Source organism: Herpailurus yagouaroundi, unplaced genomic scaffold (assembly GCF_014898765.1).
Source record: "Herpailurus yagouaroundi ecotype Mexico unplaced genomic scaffold, PumYag 166, whole genome shotgun sequence".
Classification (NCBI taxonomy): domain Eukaryota; kingdom Metazoa; phylum Chordata; class Mammalia; order Carnivora; family Felidae; genus Herpailurus; species Herpailurus yagouaroundi.
In genome coordinates this window covers 29851860-29872134 of record NW_024412407.1, presented here as the reverse complement: position 1 = coordinate 29872134, position 20275 = coordinate 29851860, and the positions used below count along the sequence as shown (strand labels likewise).

Genomic DNA, 20275 nt, shown 5'->3' with positions numbered 1-20275 from the left:
CTAAAGAATGACATCCCCCCCCAAAAAATATTTCCTTTTTTTCTTGACATGATACACAAATATCTAACAATTACCTTCTTTTCAAAAATATTGTTAGCTGGGGATAACTTTTACCATTAGTATTTATAAACTTGAACTAACGAGATTTAAAAAAAAGCATAAGGTTGCTGATTTCTATAGTTGTCAGACTTTTTAAAGAGTAATAGCTTGATCTCTATTCTGTCATAAAAGTCCTTAAGGGAAATTGTTTCTCTATGTATCAAAAAATTAAACTGTGGATCACTATCAAATTTGTAGTTTTGCTGAGGTATTATTTCTCTATATGATGTTTGAAATACATAAGCACACAAAAAATTAGGATTATTGTAAAAAATAAAATGGTGGTTTGATTTTTTTCTCATTGCTAATTTCTTACTACATCATACAATACTCAAGACTTGTTTTGGCAGAGTGGTGATAGACAAAAGATTTGATTCTCAATATTTGACTGCATATGAAAGACAGCCTATTGTTTCAAAACAACAAAACACAAGGGTGGCTAGGTGGCCCAGTTGGTTAAGCATCTGACTTGGGCTCAGGTCATGATCTCACAGCTCATGGGTTCAAGCCCTGCGTCAGGCTCTGTGCTAACAGCTCAGAGCCTGGAGCCTACTTTGGATTCTGTGTCTCTCTCTCTGCTGTCCCCCACTCATGCTCTGTCTCCCTCTCTCAAAAATAAATAAACATTAAAAATTTTTTTCAATAAAAATAAAAAAGGAATTTGTCTTTTTTTTTAACATTTATTTATTTTTGAGACAGAAAGAGACAGAGCATGAACGGGGGAGGGCCAGAGAGAGAGGGAGACACAGAATCTGAAGCAGGCTCCAGGCTCTGAGCTGTCAGCACAGAGCCCGATGCGGGGCTGGAACTCACAGAGCACGAGATCATGACCTGAGCTGAAGTCGGACGCTTAACCCACTGAGCCACCCAGGCGCCCCAGAATTTGTCTTTTTTTTAAATGTTTATTTATTTTGAGAGAGAGAGAGAGAGAAAGAGCATGGGAGAGGGGCAAAGAGAGAGAGAGAGAGACAGAGAGAGAGAGAGAGAGAGAGAGAATCCCAAGTAGGCTCCACACTGTCAGTACAGGGCTGGACACAGAGCTCAAACTCAACAAACCATGAAGTCATGACCTGAACCAAAATCAAAAGCCCCATGCTTAACCAACTGAGCCACCCAGGCGCCCCAAGAATTTGTCTTTTAAAGTGCCAATCCAATCAATACTCTTTTCTACTTCACACTTTTGCTTGGCTTCCCATTGATCTTAGGCAGGGCCAAGTTCATGGGTTTGTGACTTGTGCAGTCACACTAGGCACAGTGCTTAGAAAAGTCCTGCACTTGGTTTAATACTCTACTGTCACTATTTCAAAATTCTTAATAATTTTTGTAAAAGGGACCCTGCATTTTCACTTTGCATTTTCATTATCACTGAGTCTCACAAATTATATAGTTGCCCCTGCCCTTAGGGTAAAGACCAAAATTCTCATGATGGCATCCCAGCAAAATCTGGCATCCTCCAGTTTCCTTTTCTAGTGCTAATATCAGACCCTTCCCTATCTTGATTCTTTTTCCAGTTCCTCAACTAAGACAAGCACACCAGCACGTAACAGATGGACCTTTCTCTGCCTGGACCACTTGACTTTTTGTCAGACTTTTTCTGACAAAAAAGACTTTTTTTTTGTCAGACTTTTTCTGACTTTTTCTACCTTCTCCACCATTTTTTTTTTTTTGCATCCTTCATATCTCATCTCAATTGTCTTTGCTCTTTACTCCTAAAATGCTTTTTTTCCCCAAAAATTATTGCAGTGGTGATTATGGCTTTGTGTGCTTCTTTGTAGACTAGAAATTCATGAAGACATGATCCATGTCTATATTGCTCACAATGTAACCACAGGCCTTAGCACAGGGTCTGGTCTACTATAGATTCACTCTCCATAAATAATTACTGAATAAATTATTGTTGACAGAAAGAACAATGTATGACACATTTATATTCTCTACCAAGGTAGCTTGTCATTTTTATTAAAGGGACAAAGAGAAGAAAACTAAAATCCCAAATCATGCCACTTCTCCCACACTTCCCACTTCCCATGGCAGTGCCCAGGCACAAGAACTTCACTGCTTCCCAACCACTAGAATTCTCTTGAAGTAGCACCTAGAAAAGAAATCTTCTGCAAATTACATTAAATATGGACTCAACCAGACTCACCCAAAGCACTACCCAGAAAGTTGCTGCATTTTATCTTGTATACTCTTTAACTCTCTAATAGCATGATCCTCTATATTCCCCAAATTAATAGAGGTCCCATGCAAAATAGTACCTCCACAAAAATATAAATCTATCCATCCTCTACCAGTATACAACACTGACATGAAGAAGATAGATTTTATTGTCAAGGTATAGTGACAATAACATAGGTAATGGAGTAGAACATGATCAAAGACAACAGTTGTCAGAGTTAAGAGGATGAATTAATAAACATGTTTATATGCCATTGATAATAACAAATGGTTGCAAACAGGAGTTTTCAATCATTACCTCACATTACCAACCTCCAGTTGGAGATGCTATTAATTTAAAAGGGAACTGAAGCCACTGTCTCCATGGCAGGGTCTCTCTGGTTAATATTATCGCTACTTACTCTAGCAGAACTCAGTCAATTATCTATACATTGAAGTATGTTACCCAGGTTTTCAATGTAACTTTTAATGAGATGGAAGGACAAGAAAGGGAGAGCTGGGGCTACTTAGAAATAAATATTTATATTAGGTTGTTTTTGAAAGTTGAAATCTTTAAATTTTACGCATTTGCTATATTATATCATAAAATACCATGTTTCCAATTAGAAAATTATCTTAGGCTTTTTTTGTGGCTAATGTGGGCAAGAAAAGATAAAAGAAGATGAGAGTTAGAAGACTTTTTCTAATTATTTTATTTCTAAAAGCTGAGTATCAACAGATATCGCTAAAACCTAACAAATTACGTGATAAAAATAATTGTAGCATATGTAATATTAGTGTTAGGGAAACACTGAGAAAGATTATAACATTGAATATAATTAGGTGGTAGATGAAAGTCAAGTGCAAAATTTTATACACATTAATTTTATCTCTGTCTCTATTAGGAAACAAATATTGTCAAAAAAAAAATAAAAGTCTAAGAATACTAAATAAAAGTAACCACTATAACAAAAGTAAAAGTTTTCTAAGTATTACAAGTACATAAAAATAAAAACAAATTACATAGCCAAAGATTTTCTTTAAAAATTATAGGGGCGCCTGGGTGGCGCAGTCGGTTAAGCGTCCGACTTCAGCCAAGTCACGATCTCGCGGTCCGTGAGTTCGAGCCCCGCGTCGGGCTCTGGGCTGATGGCTCAGAGTCTGGAGCCTGTTTCCGATTCTATGTCTCCCTCTCTCTCTGCCCCTCCCCCGTTCATGCTCTGTCTCTCTCTGTCCCAAAAATAAATAAAAACGTTGAAAAAAAAATTTAAAAAAAAAAAATAAAAATTATAAAAACAAAAATGTTATATTTCTTTAATAACATAAAACAGTAACAGAAAATGAATCTATTGTATCAATAAGTAGAAATGGGCTTAAACTCATCTATAAGAAAAAATTTCCAGTTGGAGTAAAAGTATAAATCATAACTCTATACTTTATGTAAAAACACACCTAAGAGAAAATGATTTTTAAAAATTAAAAATTAAACTCCAAGCACAGGTACATTAGGACATGGAGACCAGAGCCATGATGTTAATAAAGAAAAGGTGGCATTTAAGACAAGAAGCATTGAATTAAACAAGAATACAACTTTTAAACTATCATAAGTACAATTCTCAATAACGATATGAGTGGTTATGACTACATATCAACTATATGACAGCAACACATATAAAGCAGAAATTATGGAACATTCAAGGAAAAATACACAGACTGGTAATAGGATATTCTAATTAACTTCTCTTGATTTATGAAAGACTGAGTGAAAAAAGTAAGTAGATACAGGGGCGACTGGGTGACTCAGTCAGTTAAGCGTCCGACTTTGGCTCAGGTAATGATCTCTCAGTTCACAGGCTGGAGCCTGCTTCAGATTCTGTCTCCCTGTGTGTCTGCCCTCCCCCACTTGCATTCTCTCTCTCTCTCTCTCTCTCTCTTTCTCAAAAATAAATAAAAACATTTAAAATTTTTTACATAAGTAGACACAAAGAACACTAAATAAAATTAATAAGGAAAATTGGTAATTGATATAAAAACTCTTTATCCTGAAAATCATGAAAATAGATTATATATTAGGCCACAAAGAAAATTTCAATAAATCCTAAAAAGTAGAAATAGTACAGACATATTTTTTAATCATGAGAAAGTAAAGTGAGAAATTAATTTTAAAAATTCAGAAAGCTAAAAGATACTTAAGTTTAGATATTTATGAAAAAAAACCTCTCTTAACTCTTGGGCCAAAAGGACTTAAAGCACAAAATGGCAAAATTTCTAAAGAATAACAATACATCTCAGAAACATGGGAGAAAGATAAAGCAATGCTCAATAACTGGGACAATTGGAATAAGACCACATAACAAAACAAAGGAATACAAAAAAGAAAAATAAATGGATGAAGAGTCAAGTAGAGATTAATGAGTTAGAACACAGAAAACAGAATAAATAAATCTGGAAGTTTAAAAGTAAACAATAAAATAAAAAAGCCAATGGCTAATATAATCAAAAGACTGGGGGCAGGGATGCCTGGGTGGCTCAGTCCATTAAGCATCCGACTTCAACTCAGGTCATGATCTCACGTTCGGTTAGTGTGTTCGAGTCCCGCGTCAGGCTCTGTGCTGACAGCCTGGAGCCTGCTTCAGATTATGTATCTCCCTCTCTCTTTCTGCCCCCCCCCCACCTCACGCTCTGTCTCTGTCTCTCCCCAACACAAATAAACATTAAAACGAATGGGGGGAAATGCAAATATATAAAATACAAAAGGAGAATCAAGAAGTAACCATAGAAAAAGATGAAACTGAAGAAAAGTAGGAGACTACTTTGCTCAAGTCTACAAAACTAAATTTGCAAATCTGTCTGAAATAGATAGTGTTCTAGGAAAACACAATTTCCTTGCTCTAGAAAAGACCAAGTTTGAGAGAAAAGAAAAAGCTTCAAAAAGCAAACTTTAGAACACTACCAAGTTCAGATGATTTCCACAGGAATTCTATAAAACCTTTAAAAAGTAGATGATTCCACTGTTAAACAATTAATTCCAGAGCAGAGAAAAATAAGGAAATTTTTCCATATTATTCTTATGAAGCATATAAAGTATTTATGCCAGTAGCTTCAAGGAATACAAGAACAGCAAAAAAAGGAATCACAGCCTAATCTCACTTCTGAGTATCAATGAAAAATTCTAAAATATTTGCCAAAATAATCCATCATCACACTAAAGGAATGAAATTCACCAGGACCAGAAATGCAACAATGGTTCAATATTGGTAATATACAGTATACATGTTATCATCTTAAAAGACTTAAAGAGAAAAATCATATGGTTGTCTCTATAGACCCTGAAAAGGCACTTGATAAATTTCAGTAAACTTTCTTGACAAAGCACTCAAATAAAAATAAATGGGTAATGCTTTAACATGAGAAAATGTATCTATCTTGGCTATCCAAAGCCCACATCAGGCATGACAAGGAAACAGTGGAAAAGCATTTCCACTAAACTATAAAATAAGACACTATGCCCATGATCATCATGGGTACCAACAGGTAACTTACTGTTTCACCTCTTTCAGGTCTTTGCTCAAAATTAACCTTCTCTGGGCCACTGGGTAGCTCAGTCAGTTAAGCAGAGTCCGGCTTCACCCAGGTCATGATCTCATGGTTCAAGAGTTCGAGCCCCACTTCAGATCCTCTATCTGCACCGCCCCCCCCCCACCTCTTCCCCACTAAGGCATGCATTTTCTCTCTCTCTAAAATAATAAATCAAAAAAAATTTTTAATTTACCTTCTCAATGAGAAGTACACTGATCATCCTATCTAAAATTGCAAACTGACTCTTATTCTGTTAGTCCTCAGTGCCTTCATCATGTTCTGGGTTTTTTTTTCCTATCATTTATCATATTCAGCTTATAATAACCTTTACTTATTTATTGTGTGGTTTTGCTTTTTATATATCCCTGGCTACTATAGAAATGCCAAGAGAGGAATTTTGTCTAACCTGTTCCAAGGGTCTAGAACAGTGCCTTGTCCATAAGATATCCATAAATATTTGTGAAATGATTGTATGAAATTGAAAAAAAATCTTAGAAACAAAGTTTGGCAAAGAGAAGACAAAACTAACAATGTCTGCCAGTAACATGATTACATACCTAAAAAAATAAGAATCAACTAAGAATCTAGCACAAATGATGAAAATTCAATAAAGGTATCAGGTACCAAATTGATGTATAGATAAAGATAAAATAAACATGGAAGATAAATCCCAGGGGTACCTGGGTGGCTCAGTTGGTTAAACATCCAACTGTTGATTTCAGCTTAGGTCATGATCTCACAGTTCATGAGATAGAGCCTGCATCTGGATCTGCGCTAACAGCACAGAGTCTGCTTGGGATTCCTTCTCTCCCTTTATCTGCCCCTCCTCCACTTGCACTCTCTCTCTCAAAATAAATACATAAACCTATAAAGAAGGAGAAGAAGAAGGAGGAGGAGGCAGCGAAGAAGAAGAAGAAGAAGAAGAAGAAGAAGAAGAAGAAGAAGAAGAAGAAAGAAGAAGAGGAGGAGGAGGAAGGAGAAGAAGAAAAGAAAGAAAGATAGATCCCATTTACAATAGCAGCCAAAAAAAAACTTAGGAATAAATTGAACAAGAAATATGCAAGAGCAAATGAAAAATACTTTAAAGCATTAATGAGGGATTTCAAAGATGCCTTGAACAAATGGAAAGACCCAATAGCATGCTCTCTTGTATAGGAAGATTCTACATCATGAATCTTATGTCAGATATTTCTGATATAATCCTGAATATAATTTTTTAAATATCAATAGATTTATTTTTAATTACATGTTAATTCTACAGTTCATAAACAAAAACAAATAAAGACCAGGAAAATTGAACACAAGCAGAGAGGTAATACTAGCCCTATAAAACACATTACAAAGCCTTGATAATTGAAACAGTGTAGTGTTGGCCTAAAGAGAATGAATAAATAGAACATAACAGATTGTACATAAATAGAGTCAAATACATCCAGGAATTTAATATGTGGTCAAACCACTAAGGGAAAATTCAATAAATGGTGATGAGATAGCTTATTTCAGACCATATGCCAGGTTAAAGACCAAATGGATGAAAGATTTTAAATGTAAATAACAAAACCATATATATAAAACAAAACATAGAAACAAAACAAAGAAAAACAAAACAAAACAAAACAAAACAAAGAAAACATAGAACAATCTTTTATAATCTGAGGATGAGCTGGTATAGTTAACACTACAAATCCAGGAACCATAATAATTTTGCATGATATAGAAAAACTATAGCAAACTTTTAAAAAAATTCAAAGATAAATGACAAAATGGGTGAAATATTTGCAATTTATCACAGAGTTGGTTGTCAAATGTATAACCATCTAAAAATTGGTAAGAAAAAGACAATAACCAAATAAAAAATTGTGGAAAGAATATGAAAAGATGTATGAACCCCAAAATACAAAGGCTCTTAAGCAAAAGAAATGGTCCTCAAACTCACTCATAATAAAAATGCAAATTAAAATTACACTGATACCATTTTTAACTCATCAGATTTGGCAAAAATTCAAAAATTTAATTAATAAGCTTGGTTACAAATCAGCAGGCACTCTTAGACACTGCTAGTGGTAATGCAAATTGCGACAACTTCCATGGAAGGTGATTTGGCAACATTTATCAAAATTACAAATGGCTAATACCCTTTGACCATCAATTCTGTTGGAAATTTATCCTATAATATTTGTGCATAGGTACAACATGACATGCATACAAAGCTATTTATTGCAGCATGGTTTGTAACAGCTGGAAAACATTGGAAACTGCCCTCATGCCCATCGATAGGGAACTGGTTGAATAAATTATGGTATTTCACCTTGTATGAAACTATATTTTAAAAAATAAATAAACTCTGTGTTATTATAAAAATTTCTCCAAGATCTTTGTGCAGAACAGTAAATATGCTATTCCTTTTGTGGAAAAGGGGGGGAGTGGATAAAAATACTTATTCATATTTGCTTATGTGGAGAAATTGTGGAAGGAGAAATGTCCCTCTGGAGGGACATATGGGAGACTAATGAAATAATGGCCAAGGAACTGGGTGGATAGGTGTTAGGAATGGGGGAAGATGTTTTGCTGTATACTTTTAAAGTAAATTTTTATTTTTTTAATTATGAATATATTGTCATCTGAAAATGTTAGATTTGAAATGCTATTTCTTAACATTAATGGACACAGGATGCATAATGAGTGCTGTATTATCTGCTATAGTGTCATACATTCAAACATTTCAACACAATCATCCTTAGGATCAAACAGAAAGAGATAGAAAGAGTGCACGCACATGAGGGAGTAAGGACAAGCTGTCAGCACGGCACAGAGTCTGAGGCAGGGCTCAAATTCACCAACCATGAGATCATGGCCTGAGCCAAAATCATGACCTGAGTCAAGAGTAAGACACCTGACTGAGCTACCCAGGTGTCCCATTAGTTCTTAGGGTTATTATAAATGATTAAATTAAGTATATCAGATTCTCCAGACTAACTTGAAGCAGAAAGTCAAAATATTCCAGCATCTTCTTGTCCATATGGAACTATTCTCAAAATTCTCCCTCTCTGGGTTCTTCATTTCTTTCCCTTAGATTATTGCTCCCATGTTTGCCCCTTTACAGCACAATGTTTAAGAACATAGGCTTTAGAGATCATTTGACCCTGCATGGTTTATTGTCTGCATGACTTCTGACCAAATGCTTTTGTTCCCACATGTGTAAAACGGAGGTAACACAAATTTTATAGAATTGCTATGAGGATGAGTGAGTTCATGTACATAAAGCTCTCAGCCAATGTTTGGCATACAGTAAGAGTTCTAGAAATATTAAGTACCTCTACTATTACTACGCTGACTACTAAAACTTTCTGGTGGCCTGAATTTTCACTGAGTTCTGAATTCTGCCAGGTATTGATAGATCTGGTTACTGATCTGGCACAAGAGTTTCAGAGTGGAATATCACCTTCAGTCAGTTCAAATAACAGTTATATGGTTACTATTTAGACACTCAATCATAAATTTTTGCTAATTTCTTACCTTCAACCTAAAAGTCCTCTGATTAAATGCATTGAGTTTCTAGCTAGTAATCTTTTCACACTTTAATGCAAAAATAATGTCCATTGTACATCAAAAAGTCATCATTTTTAACATGCTCATACCAAAAATCCAATTAAATTTTTTTATTATGAATTCCATTTACCTCAGTACTACAATCAGAAATATCCCATAGTACCTCTAAGTCATAATGTCTCTCAGTCATTGTAATCAAGATATTTTAAGGAAAATTTTAATTATTTTTATGTAATTACCATTTCAATTGTAAGAAACAATGTCAATTTTAATTATTTCAATATCAATAATGCACATTGACGATAAAATTAATTAATATTATCTACATACAGGGCACCTGAGTGGCTCCATTGGCTAAGCATAAGACTCTTGATTTTGGCTCAGGTCATGATCCCACAGTTTGTGAGATCAAGCCCTCTGTAGGGCTCTGCACTGACAGCACAGAGCCTGTTTGGGACTCTCTCTCTCCCTCTCTCTCTCAAAATCAATAAACAAACTTAAAAAAAATTACCAACGTACAATGTGTAAACTACTCTCATAAACATGTAAAAATCTTTGGAAAAGGAAACATACCAGTCAAGTTTAATTCTCAAAGGTTAGAGAGGATTACAGAGCTGAAACTGGCTCTCAGAAAACAATGTGGGCCACAATGAGCCCATAGCAGAATGCTGCCAAATTTCTTGTTATTAATAAACTTCTCTCTAACTTCCCTCAGAGAATATACAACCAGAGATTAGCAATGGAAATATCAGAGACACTGAAAATTATGCTTAATCTTTGGGCTATAAACCAGAAATTTTTAATTAAAAAATGAGAGCCTTCATTTTATTGATGGAATGATATAACTCAAAAAAAAAAATAAGACTACTTTTGTTATTAAATAAAAGTTTAGTGTGACATTATGGAGCAACACTGATTTATATATCTCTTGAGGATATAGGAAAAAAAGTCACCCTTGGGGGAGATTATAGTCCACGAAACAAATTGAGGCATGTAAGATAATAATTACGATACAAATATTAAGTGATAAGGGCTGTGTTAGGGGAGTTCAGAGAGAGATGACCACAGAAACTATTTTGCATTTTAATTAGTCCTTGTAGAAAGATAAAAGTTCAATAGCCAAAAATGGTAGAAGAGTTCATTTCATATAAAGAGAATAATATAGCAGAGCATGTTTGTAGAACTGAACATACAGACTACAGTATGGAATAAAGACAGTGGGAAATAAAAAAACAGAAATATTCAATACAATAGGAAGCAAAAATATAAGTCTGAGAAATTCAGATTTTTTTTTCACAGGCACTGGCAATCTATGAAGAGTACTTTGATTAAAAGAGTAATTTTATAGGGGCACGTGGGTGGCTCAGTTGGTTGAGCATGCAACTTTGGCTCAGGTCATGATCTCTAGTTCATGAGTTCCAGCACTGCATTGGCCTGCTGCTGTTAACACAGGAGTGCCTTCGGATCCTCTGTCCCCTCTCTCTTTGCCCCCTCCCCCACTCTCTGTCTCTCAAAAATAAATAAGCAACAACAAAAAACAGTAATTTTATAGAAGTTGCCATAGGAAAATTACACTGGTGATTGTGTCCAAATAGATTTGAGTTCTAGGAGAGGAGAAGAGAATGTTCTAGTAGTTCAGACAAGATATTCGTATAAGTCTGAACTAGGAGCTATGGAACTAGACAGAAAGAAATGAATGCAAATATGTGGAGAAGACTTATTAATTGCAAACATTTATTGAGAGATTACATTGTGAAAACTTTTGAATTTCTCAGCTAATCATCTCAACTATTCTGAAGTAGGTAACTATTATCTCCACTTTAAGGAAGTTAATTAACTTAGTTATTATAACACAGTCTTAAGTATAGTCCTGGGACCTGAACCCCAGGCTTACTGACTTTTAAAGTCAACACTTTCATACTCTCTAATACTTACCCTTATTGTACTGAACATTGAGAAATTTGGAGCCAAAAATGGCACTAAGTTTTCAAATTTAAATAATTGGGAAAATAATCAAAACAAACACAAAATCAATCAAAAATACAAAATATAAGGAGAAAGAGAGGGTTCGGGATGATTAGACAAAAATCCCATCTTCAACCAACTCAGTTTCCGAAAGAGTATTATGTTTTCTACATGATCTGAAAAATGTTTCTTTTGCACATTATTCATTGGTCCTATTTTACTCTTTAAATGTCTAATTTATCCTGTGATGAACTGCTTCCAATTTAACCCACTGAAATTCTATTGCTTTATCAGGTGAGAAGTTTCCTGACAAGACACCTAAGGTGCAGTTAGCGATATCACATGAGGATGCGAAGCTGACCATACTAGTGAAACACATGAAAAACATTGTAAGTTTATTATTTCTAATGAGAAACATGTAAACCTACATTTAAAAATCACTTGCCTCCCTCAGGCAATTAATGTCAACATTAGTAAGAGGAATGGGGCCAGCCACCAAGTTTAAGTGAGGAACAGTAGGCCAATTACAATGTTCTGCCTCTGTATGATTGCAATCCCTAGGGTAAAGACTATAAAATATTTCACAGGCCAAGTCCTAGAATGAAAATTAGACTTTACTCACAATGAAGTGTTAGGTCAAATCTCGCAAAAAAGGTTTGAAAATGCAGGAATAGCTAGAGCATTAAGGTCCAAAGGGAAAAAAGCTAGGTCCCAAGAATTTACATCTATCTCATCTTGCTGAGCTTAGTGGAAGATTAACTCATCTCTTTGAATAATGCCAACACTTTCTCTGTGAAGCCAGCAACTCTAAGGCTTTCTCCCCAGATGCCCATTGAGTACATTGAGTTTATACCCCCCAAACAGTTATTATGTTCTGATGTAATTACTCAGAGATATATCTTTCCCCTCAAAACATAATATTATTTTGAGGACAGGAAACCCATCTTTATATACCAGAACATAGGACAGCAATGGTAGTTAGCTCTAAAAACAACTGCAAGCTATTCCATTATACCCTATTCCTCTCTGAAGATGGGTCAAGTCAGAGGTATGAATAGCAATTGGACCATTGACATTGAGTAAGGGAGAGAGCATTCTGTGTCACAGTGTAATTGATTCATGGTCTGAGTCTGGGTGCAGTAACCAGAAGGAGGTAACTCTAAGCCTTGCCACTTCTCCAGTCTTCCTCTAGTCTACTCAAAGCAGGTCCTTCATATGGTAAAACTCCCTAGGAGACTATAGAGAAAGTCAGTAGCCCTATTTTGGCTCTATCCCTTATGCATATAAATCAGGATGTGCTTGGAAAGACTTAAAAGAGCAAACTCTTCATTGTGATGTGATCTGGAACATACTAGAATTTAACAAATGTCTGTTCAGTGAACAAATAGTTGGCATAATTTGCAGGGGATACATCCTTTACAAACTTAGAATTAGCCAGCTATCCAAGGATGCTTGTTTGTAAGTCTGTGGTTTTGTAATCAGCAATTTTTGTAATAGCTGGGCAAATATTCTTAGATGTGTTTCTGTAGAACTTTAGTCATTAAAATAATTATTTTCAATTGCTTTTGATCAGATAATCATCTTAAATGAGAATAGGAGTTGTTTAAGAAATTCTTAGTCTGGGAAATGAAGATTCAATTAGGCACTGTTTATGGCTATATGCATGTTCATAGACTTTAAGCATCTATATAAACATATGTGATAAAGTAAGAGAATGTTAAGAAATGGTGTTAATCAAGTTAACAGCACTTACATATGTATACGCTATATGACTGTTAACTGAAAATAGTCCTCCTTGAAATTATATATTTATTCCAATAATGTCATTGCTCAAAACGTTTTAGAACACGCCTATTGACATTGCTTTTAGATCTGGCCTATAAACCACACAGTAAACTTGGTGATATTACTCAATAGTCATGCCTAATATTTGATCAAAAGCAGTATTAACCAATTTGGTCACCCATTTTATTCACCGGATAAATATCCAAATTACTTTTGACAGTTTTCAAAAATGCATTTTATAGTGAGATGAAGTTACACTAACAATAAGAATATTCAAAACGAATGTGATGCAGGCATGAAGGGAGGGGAGAAAGTGAGCAAGAGCTAGAATTAAAGATTTAGGTCAAATGATAGGCACATGGCAAATGACCAGGTGCATCTTATAAGGAGTAAAAAGCCATCTAGGGCCCCTAGAGCATGTGCCAATGTCCTCAGAAAGAAAGTTATTAATAATGAAATAATACTTCTTGCAATCTGACTCCTCAGTCTACCTGCTGGTTCATCTCTTCTCCCCGATCCCTTAGCATTGCCCTGAAATTCATTCCTACACCTCTTCTCTTTTCTACTCCAGCCCTGTGATGTTAAATATCATTTACATGTCTTTCTCTTCCATATTTATAACTCATCTTGGAACTGTCCCTGAAATCCAGAGGCTTATGTATAACTAACTGCTCAACAACTCTAGTAGAAATTGAATAGGCATTGCAAACTTAAGATACACCAAATCGAACTTCTGATTATTGCTCCTTTTGCAAACTTTCCCATAACAGGAAATAGAAACTTTATCCTACTATTTACTCAAAGTCCCTGGTGTCATTTTGACATTTCTCACAAACTACAACCAATTTATCTGCAAATTCTGTCAGCTCTGCTTTCCAAACAAATCCAGAATTGCACTCCTTTGCCCTTCACTGCTACCATAAATGGTTCAAGCCACCATCATCTCCCACCTAAATCACTGCTGTAGTCTCTCTTTTTAACTTTTTTAACGTTTATTTATTTTTGAGAGCAAGAGACAGAGTTCAAATGGGGGAGGGGCAGAGAGAGAGAGGGAGACCCAGAATCTGCAACAGTCTCCAGGCTCTGAGCTGTCGGCACAGAGCCTGATGCAGGGCTCGAACTTGGGAATGGTGAGATCATGACCTAGGCTGAAGTAGGACACTTAACCAACTAAGCCACCCAGGTGCCCCACTGCTGTAGTCTCTTAATGGGTCTCCCTGCTTCTACTTGTATTTCTTCCTAATCTTTTCCTAACCTAGGAGCCAGAATATTCCTTTCGTAATAAAAGTCAGATCTTGTCATTCTTCTCTCATATCCTTCTGAGGGTAAAGGTCTCACTCATATCACTTATAATGAAAGGCATAGTACTTATTAATGATCTATGAAGCCCTACTACTGATCTGGCCTCCTTGATCTCTCCAACCTCATCTCGACAGACTCCCTCAATCACTCCACTCCAGCCTCAGTGTCTTCCTTCCTGTTCCTTAAATATGATAAGCATGTTTCTGCCCCAGGACATTTGTACCTGTTATTCATGTCATCTGGAATGTTTTTTCCCAGGTTCATGGCTCAGTCTCACATATCCTGGAGGACTAAGTCTTACTGCCACCTTTTCAGTGAGGTCCTCTCTGACTCCCCTATGTAAAGCTGCAAAACCACTACCTGTTGCCACTTCCAAACTTCCTTTTCTAACTTTTTGTCTCCATGGCCCTATATCACTGCTATTACTCCAAGGGCTAAAACAGTGTCAAGTACATAGTAGATGCTCAATGAATACTTTGTTAAATAAAAGAATGTCAAATTATTTCTGATATAAACAACTAAGAATTACGATCTTGTTCACCTACCAAAAACCATCAAAACAAAGTTCTCATGCCTTGCATTTTTCAGAGCTACTTTTAAATGACTCTTTTATTTCTTCTGCTTATCTGAGGACAGAGATAACACTATAATATAAATGACAGGAAAATCTATCTATAAATTCTCAACATATTTTCTTTGCTTATTTCAAGTTTTAACTAATTGTTATTTAGTTTCTGAGCCTTTAGTATTTTCACATGCCAAAGTAATCAGACTGAAGAAGCCGTGCTTCATTTTATTTTAATGTTAAAATGAATTATTCTGCCTGCAGCTCTGTTATATTTAATATTAAGTTTGATGAAAAGAATTGTTTATCTTATATTAAATCTTTGAAGCTTTTCTCTAAGAATTACGTCCCTCCTGTGAATTCACAAGCTAAAACAAAATTTGCTAAATTTTTTCCCTTTTAAAGCAGCCCAATGTGATTTATTCTAGTGAACAGAGACTGACAAAGTAATGCAGTTATTTGGAAGGTTGGCAAAGACTTTTAAAAATAATGTTTCAGTTTATATAACAGAGACATATATAAAAATCATTTGAATTTAAAACATTTTTAAAAATCTTTCTAGCATTTTCCCAAGTAGCCCACTATAAAATGCTCTTTTCCACTGATATCTTCATGTCTCTCTATACATGTCTCTCTATGAATTGCAATGTCTGCAGTGTCTCTCCTGGTCTCATGAATTCCCCTAGTCTGCGTCATTTCCAGACTGTTTTCATTTACTTGCTCCAGAATATGTGCATTCTAGTAGGCTCTAAAAGTAATCAATAAAGATTCCAGACTCTCTTCTGATATTGAATGTGCTCACACTCTCAGAGACTCTTACACTATAGCAAAATGATATGATTTCAAATGAGGTGCAAGTAATATCAGGGAAAGCAGGACACATCTCAGATGGAATGCTGTTTAATCCTTTAATAAGATACAAAATAGGTCAGAATAGTTGTGATATGAAAACAGGAGGAAAGATGAAAAATAATGAGTGTTGATGACAATGTGGAGAAAAGGGAACCCTTGTGTGTTGTTGTTGCTGGGAATGTAAATCAGTGCAGCTCCTGTGGAAAACAGTGTGGAGGTTCCTCCAAAAACTAAAAACAGAAATACCATATTTTCCAGTAATTTCACTACTGGATATTTACCAAAAGAAGGTGAAAACCCTAACTGGAAAAGATATATGCACCCCTATATTTGTGACATTATTTATAGTAGCCAAGATATGGACACTACTCATGTGTCCCTTGACAGATGAGTGGATAAAGAAGATGTGGTATATCTCTGTCTCTATCTCTATCTCAGTCTCTATCTTGATCTCTATCTCTGTCTCTATCTCTGTCTCTATAATGGAATATTATTCAGCCATTTAAAAAGGATGAGATCTTGCCATTTGTGACAACATGGATAGACCTAGAGGGTATAATGCTGAGTGAAATAAGTCCGCCAGAGAAAGACAAATAGTATATGATTTTACTTATATGTGGAATCTAAAAACAAAACAGAAAGAGACCCATAAATATAGAGAACAAACTATATTGTTGCCGGAAGGGAGGAGAGTAGGAGGATGGGCAAAGTGAGTGAAGGGAAGTGGGAGATACACGCTCCCAATTACAGAATGAATAAGTTCTGAGAATAAAAGGTATAGCATAGAGAATATAGCCAATGGTATTGTAATTGTAATAGCATTGTATGGTGACAGATGGTAGTCACACTTGTGGTGAGCATAGTGTAACATATAGACTTGTTGAATCACTATGTTGTACACCTGAAACTAATGTAGCACTGTGATCCAACTATACTTCAATTAAAAAAGACTTCTGTAGCCTTATTATTCAATAAGCAACTTGTATAGTAATTAATTAAAAGTTCTGTTTCATCTTGCTGTGAATATTTATGGTATTAGATCTCCTAGCCATATGCTCAGAAGGGATGAAGGAACAGAAATGATGGGACTTGTCTCATTCTATGAGAAGACAGATGTATCTAGAGAGGCAATACTGGCGTAAAACCTTGACCTCATCATTTACAGCCCTAAACTTGTCTGCTCACCATATCTAGTTCTCCAAGAATAAAAGAATTTGCTTCAAAAGCAGAAGGATAAAACTTTGTTCTCATTTCTTTTCTTCCTCCTCTCCTCACTTTCTCCCTTTATTCTCTTTTCCTTTATTTTACTTTCTCTTTCCTTTCCTATTATTATTAGCCCAAATTTAGCTGTAAGACAAAATATAAAAAATATAGAAGATTTAAATGTGTCCCTTTTATTGTTGGATTTGCTTAAACATTAGACATCGGATACTAGATTTCAAAACACATACACATTGGGCCTTAAATGCACTGAAATTAATATAAAAAAAATAGCAGAAGAGAAAGAAATAGACTCAAACACATCAGTAAGAACCCCAGGCTAAATACACACACACACATTTTATTGCATTTTATTTTCTATTTAAAATTTTTCTTACATTTTTAATGTGTATGTGTAGCTTGGAAGTTCTTATTTTTAAAATGTATATTCTCCTGGCCTCATAGATCATACAATTCTTCCATATCTTCCATGGACAAGTAGTCCATGAACCACTCAAATGGTTAATTACACATCAAAATGGCACTCTACATACAATTCCAGTTCTGTACTTGGTACCAAACAAATTGAAGGGCTTGTTGGTGTAGAAGATACAACACTTAGATTTAGTAAAGTTGACAAAAGAGGGTTGTGAAAATAAAGTACAGGTGATGACAATGTTTGACATACAAAGATAACAATGTTCTGTGTATCCTTTTATTTTTTATTTTTTTTAATGTTTATATATTTTTGAGAGAGAGACAGACAGTGCAAGCAAGGGAGGGGAAGAGAGAGGGAGACACAGAATCTGATACAGGCTCTAGACTCTGAGCTGTCAGCACAGAGACCCACACAGGACTTGAACTCACAAACCACAAGATCATGACCTGAGCCGAAGTTGGATGCTCAACCTACGGAGCCACCCAGGTGCCCCTTGTATATCCTTTTAAAAATAACTTGGCTAACTCCTCTGACTAACCCAATTCAATATTTTTAACCTAGATTTTTGAAAGAGATATGTCATTGTTCTATCCTAAATGCACTTCAATCTAAATAAATGATAAAGGATAATTTTCTAATAATAATTATCCCATTGATTGTATTTGGCTTATATTTCATTAATAAAAAATTACTCTTCTAGAGCTGGCCCATTATGACATTGATCTCCCATTTCAAAGAATATGAGGCAAAGCAGTGGATAGTGGAGAGGAGCTGGCCCAGATAGAGATATTTCATTGTTCCATGATTTTTCAGGGTTAGTAAACACTGACCCTCGAAGATTACCAATTACTTCTTAATGAAAAAAACCATAAACTGTTCTTAAACCTATGATAAATAATATGCTAATAATAACTCATCTCTTTCCATCATCAATATTTTTAACTAGTCCTTCCTTTGTGAACTTTACTGTTCACAAAGTGAAACTTCACTGCCCATATATTCTCTACACTTCTTTGACAGCACTCTTTCTGAGGCTTCCTTAGCATTTACAAATGTATTTATATATTTTTAATTCTTTTTCGTTCATTTATATTTGACAGAGACAGAGTATGTGTGTATATGTGTGTGCATGAGTGGTGGAGGGACAGAGAGAGAGAGAGAGACAGAATCTGAAGCAGGCTTCAGGCTCTGAGCTGTCAGCACAGAGCCCAACGCAGGGCTCAAACTCATAAACATTGAGATCATGACCTGAGTGGAAGTTGGACACTTAACCAACCGAGCCATCCAGACACCCCAGCATTTACAAATTTAAACTAATGTACGTAGTGGCTAAATAAATGCTGGCTTCACCTTTAACCCTTAAATGTGAAGATTTTCCAGTATTCATGGTTTTAACTCTTCAAATTGATTTCCTAAAAAAATTCCATCCAGTCTTGAGGCTTTGAACATTATGTGAATTACTCCTAAATTTATATCTCTACTTTAAATATATCTCTGAACCCAATTTACATATTTTCAACTGCCTGATGGACATTTGCACTCTGATATCTTGCCATCTCCTGAAACTCAACAGTGCTAAATTATAGCTCTCTACTTTTCACTGAAATCAACTCTCACTCTTGACTGCTTATTTAAAAAAATTGTTGCACCAACCTCAAGTAACCCCTGGTCAAAATGTCCTTATAATTTATTTTCCATATTTTAACTTATTCCAGTACTGCTATATATAATCATCAGAAAATCCTTTTAGTTTGTTGTTACTTTTATTTTTGCCAAAATCCTATTCTATAGTCTCTATTAATTCACTTATGGACTATTTTGATTGTTATGATATTCCTGTCCTTGTGTTCTACTTTCTTAATCCATTCTGCATAAAACATCCTAAAATTCTATTTTTAACATATCAATAAAAAATGCTAACAGAATCTTTGTAAATCTCAAATTCCTTAGCCTAATATTTAAGGTACTACACAATTTAGCTCTACCTGTCTTTATATCCATCCTCCCCAACAGAAAACATGTATTATATTCTAGATGGTTTACTCATTGTTTATCAAACACGCTCCAGTCATTCTAGCAAAGTATATCATACTTCCTCTTCCCTTCTATTTACCTTCTAACATCCAGGCTCACCTCAAACCTCATCCTTTCTGAATCTCCCAGATCACTCTTGTTCCTGGTAATCCTTCTCTCCTTTGACCTCCTTACACTTACTGTTTACACCACCCATTTGATATTCACTGCCTTATCTCATTTCTTAAAACCTTTATCATTTTGGTTTACCCTGTAGTTTCAATTATATTGACAATATACTTATTGGAAGAAACTGTGGGAAATATATTTTGTATACTCTACAATGCCTAACACAATAATATGCCCTTAATACATGTTTGTTAAATAAGTGAATATTCATTTAAGTGTATACCACTGTGAAAAATAGTCACAATGCAGAGCAGTTAAATTTAAGCTACATTCATAAATGAATAGCTTTTCTCTGTGAATTCTGCTATCTATAATACTTAATACTAAACTGAGAATAGTCAGGTGACAAATATTTGACCTAAATAGCCTGTCTCACTTAAAAATGAAGTGATTTCAATATAAAAACAGAGAGGGAGACAAACCATAAGAGGCTTAAACACAGAGAATGTTTTGAGGATCGCTGGTGGAGTATTGGTGGGGGTAAGAGCTAAAGGGGTAAGGGGCATTAAGGAGGACACTTGTTGGGATAAGCAGTGGGTGTTATATGTAAGTGATTAATCACTAAATTCTATTCCTGAAAA

The 20275-nt window shown here is 35.2% G+C and overlaps 1 protein-coding gene across 5 annotated transcripts in view; it reads left to right on the top strand.

Moving 5' to 3' along the window:
- Positions 1-20275, top strand: part of PIK3C2G (phosphatidylinositol-4-phosphate 3-kinase catalytic subunit type 2 gamma) — a 354340-nt gene that overhangs the window by 313980 nt on the left and 20085 nt on the right. For all 5 annotated transcript variants that reach the window (XM_040488787.1, XM_040488785.1, XM_040488783.1 and 2 more), the window contains one exon: positions 11644-11738. In XM_040488787.1, the coding sequence (XP_040344721.1) occupies positions 11644-11738 (95 nt within the window). The remainder of the gene's footprint in view (positions 1-11643; positions 11739-20275) is intronic.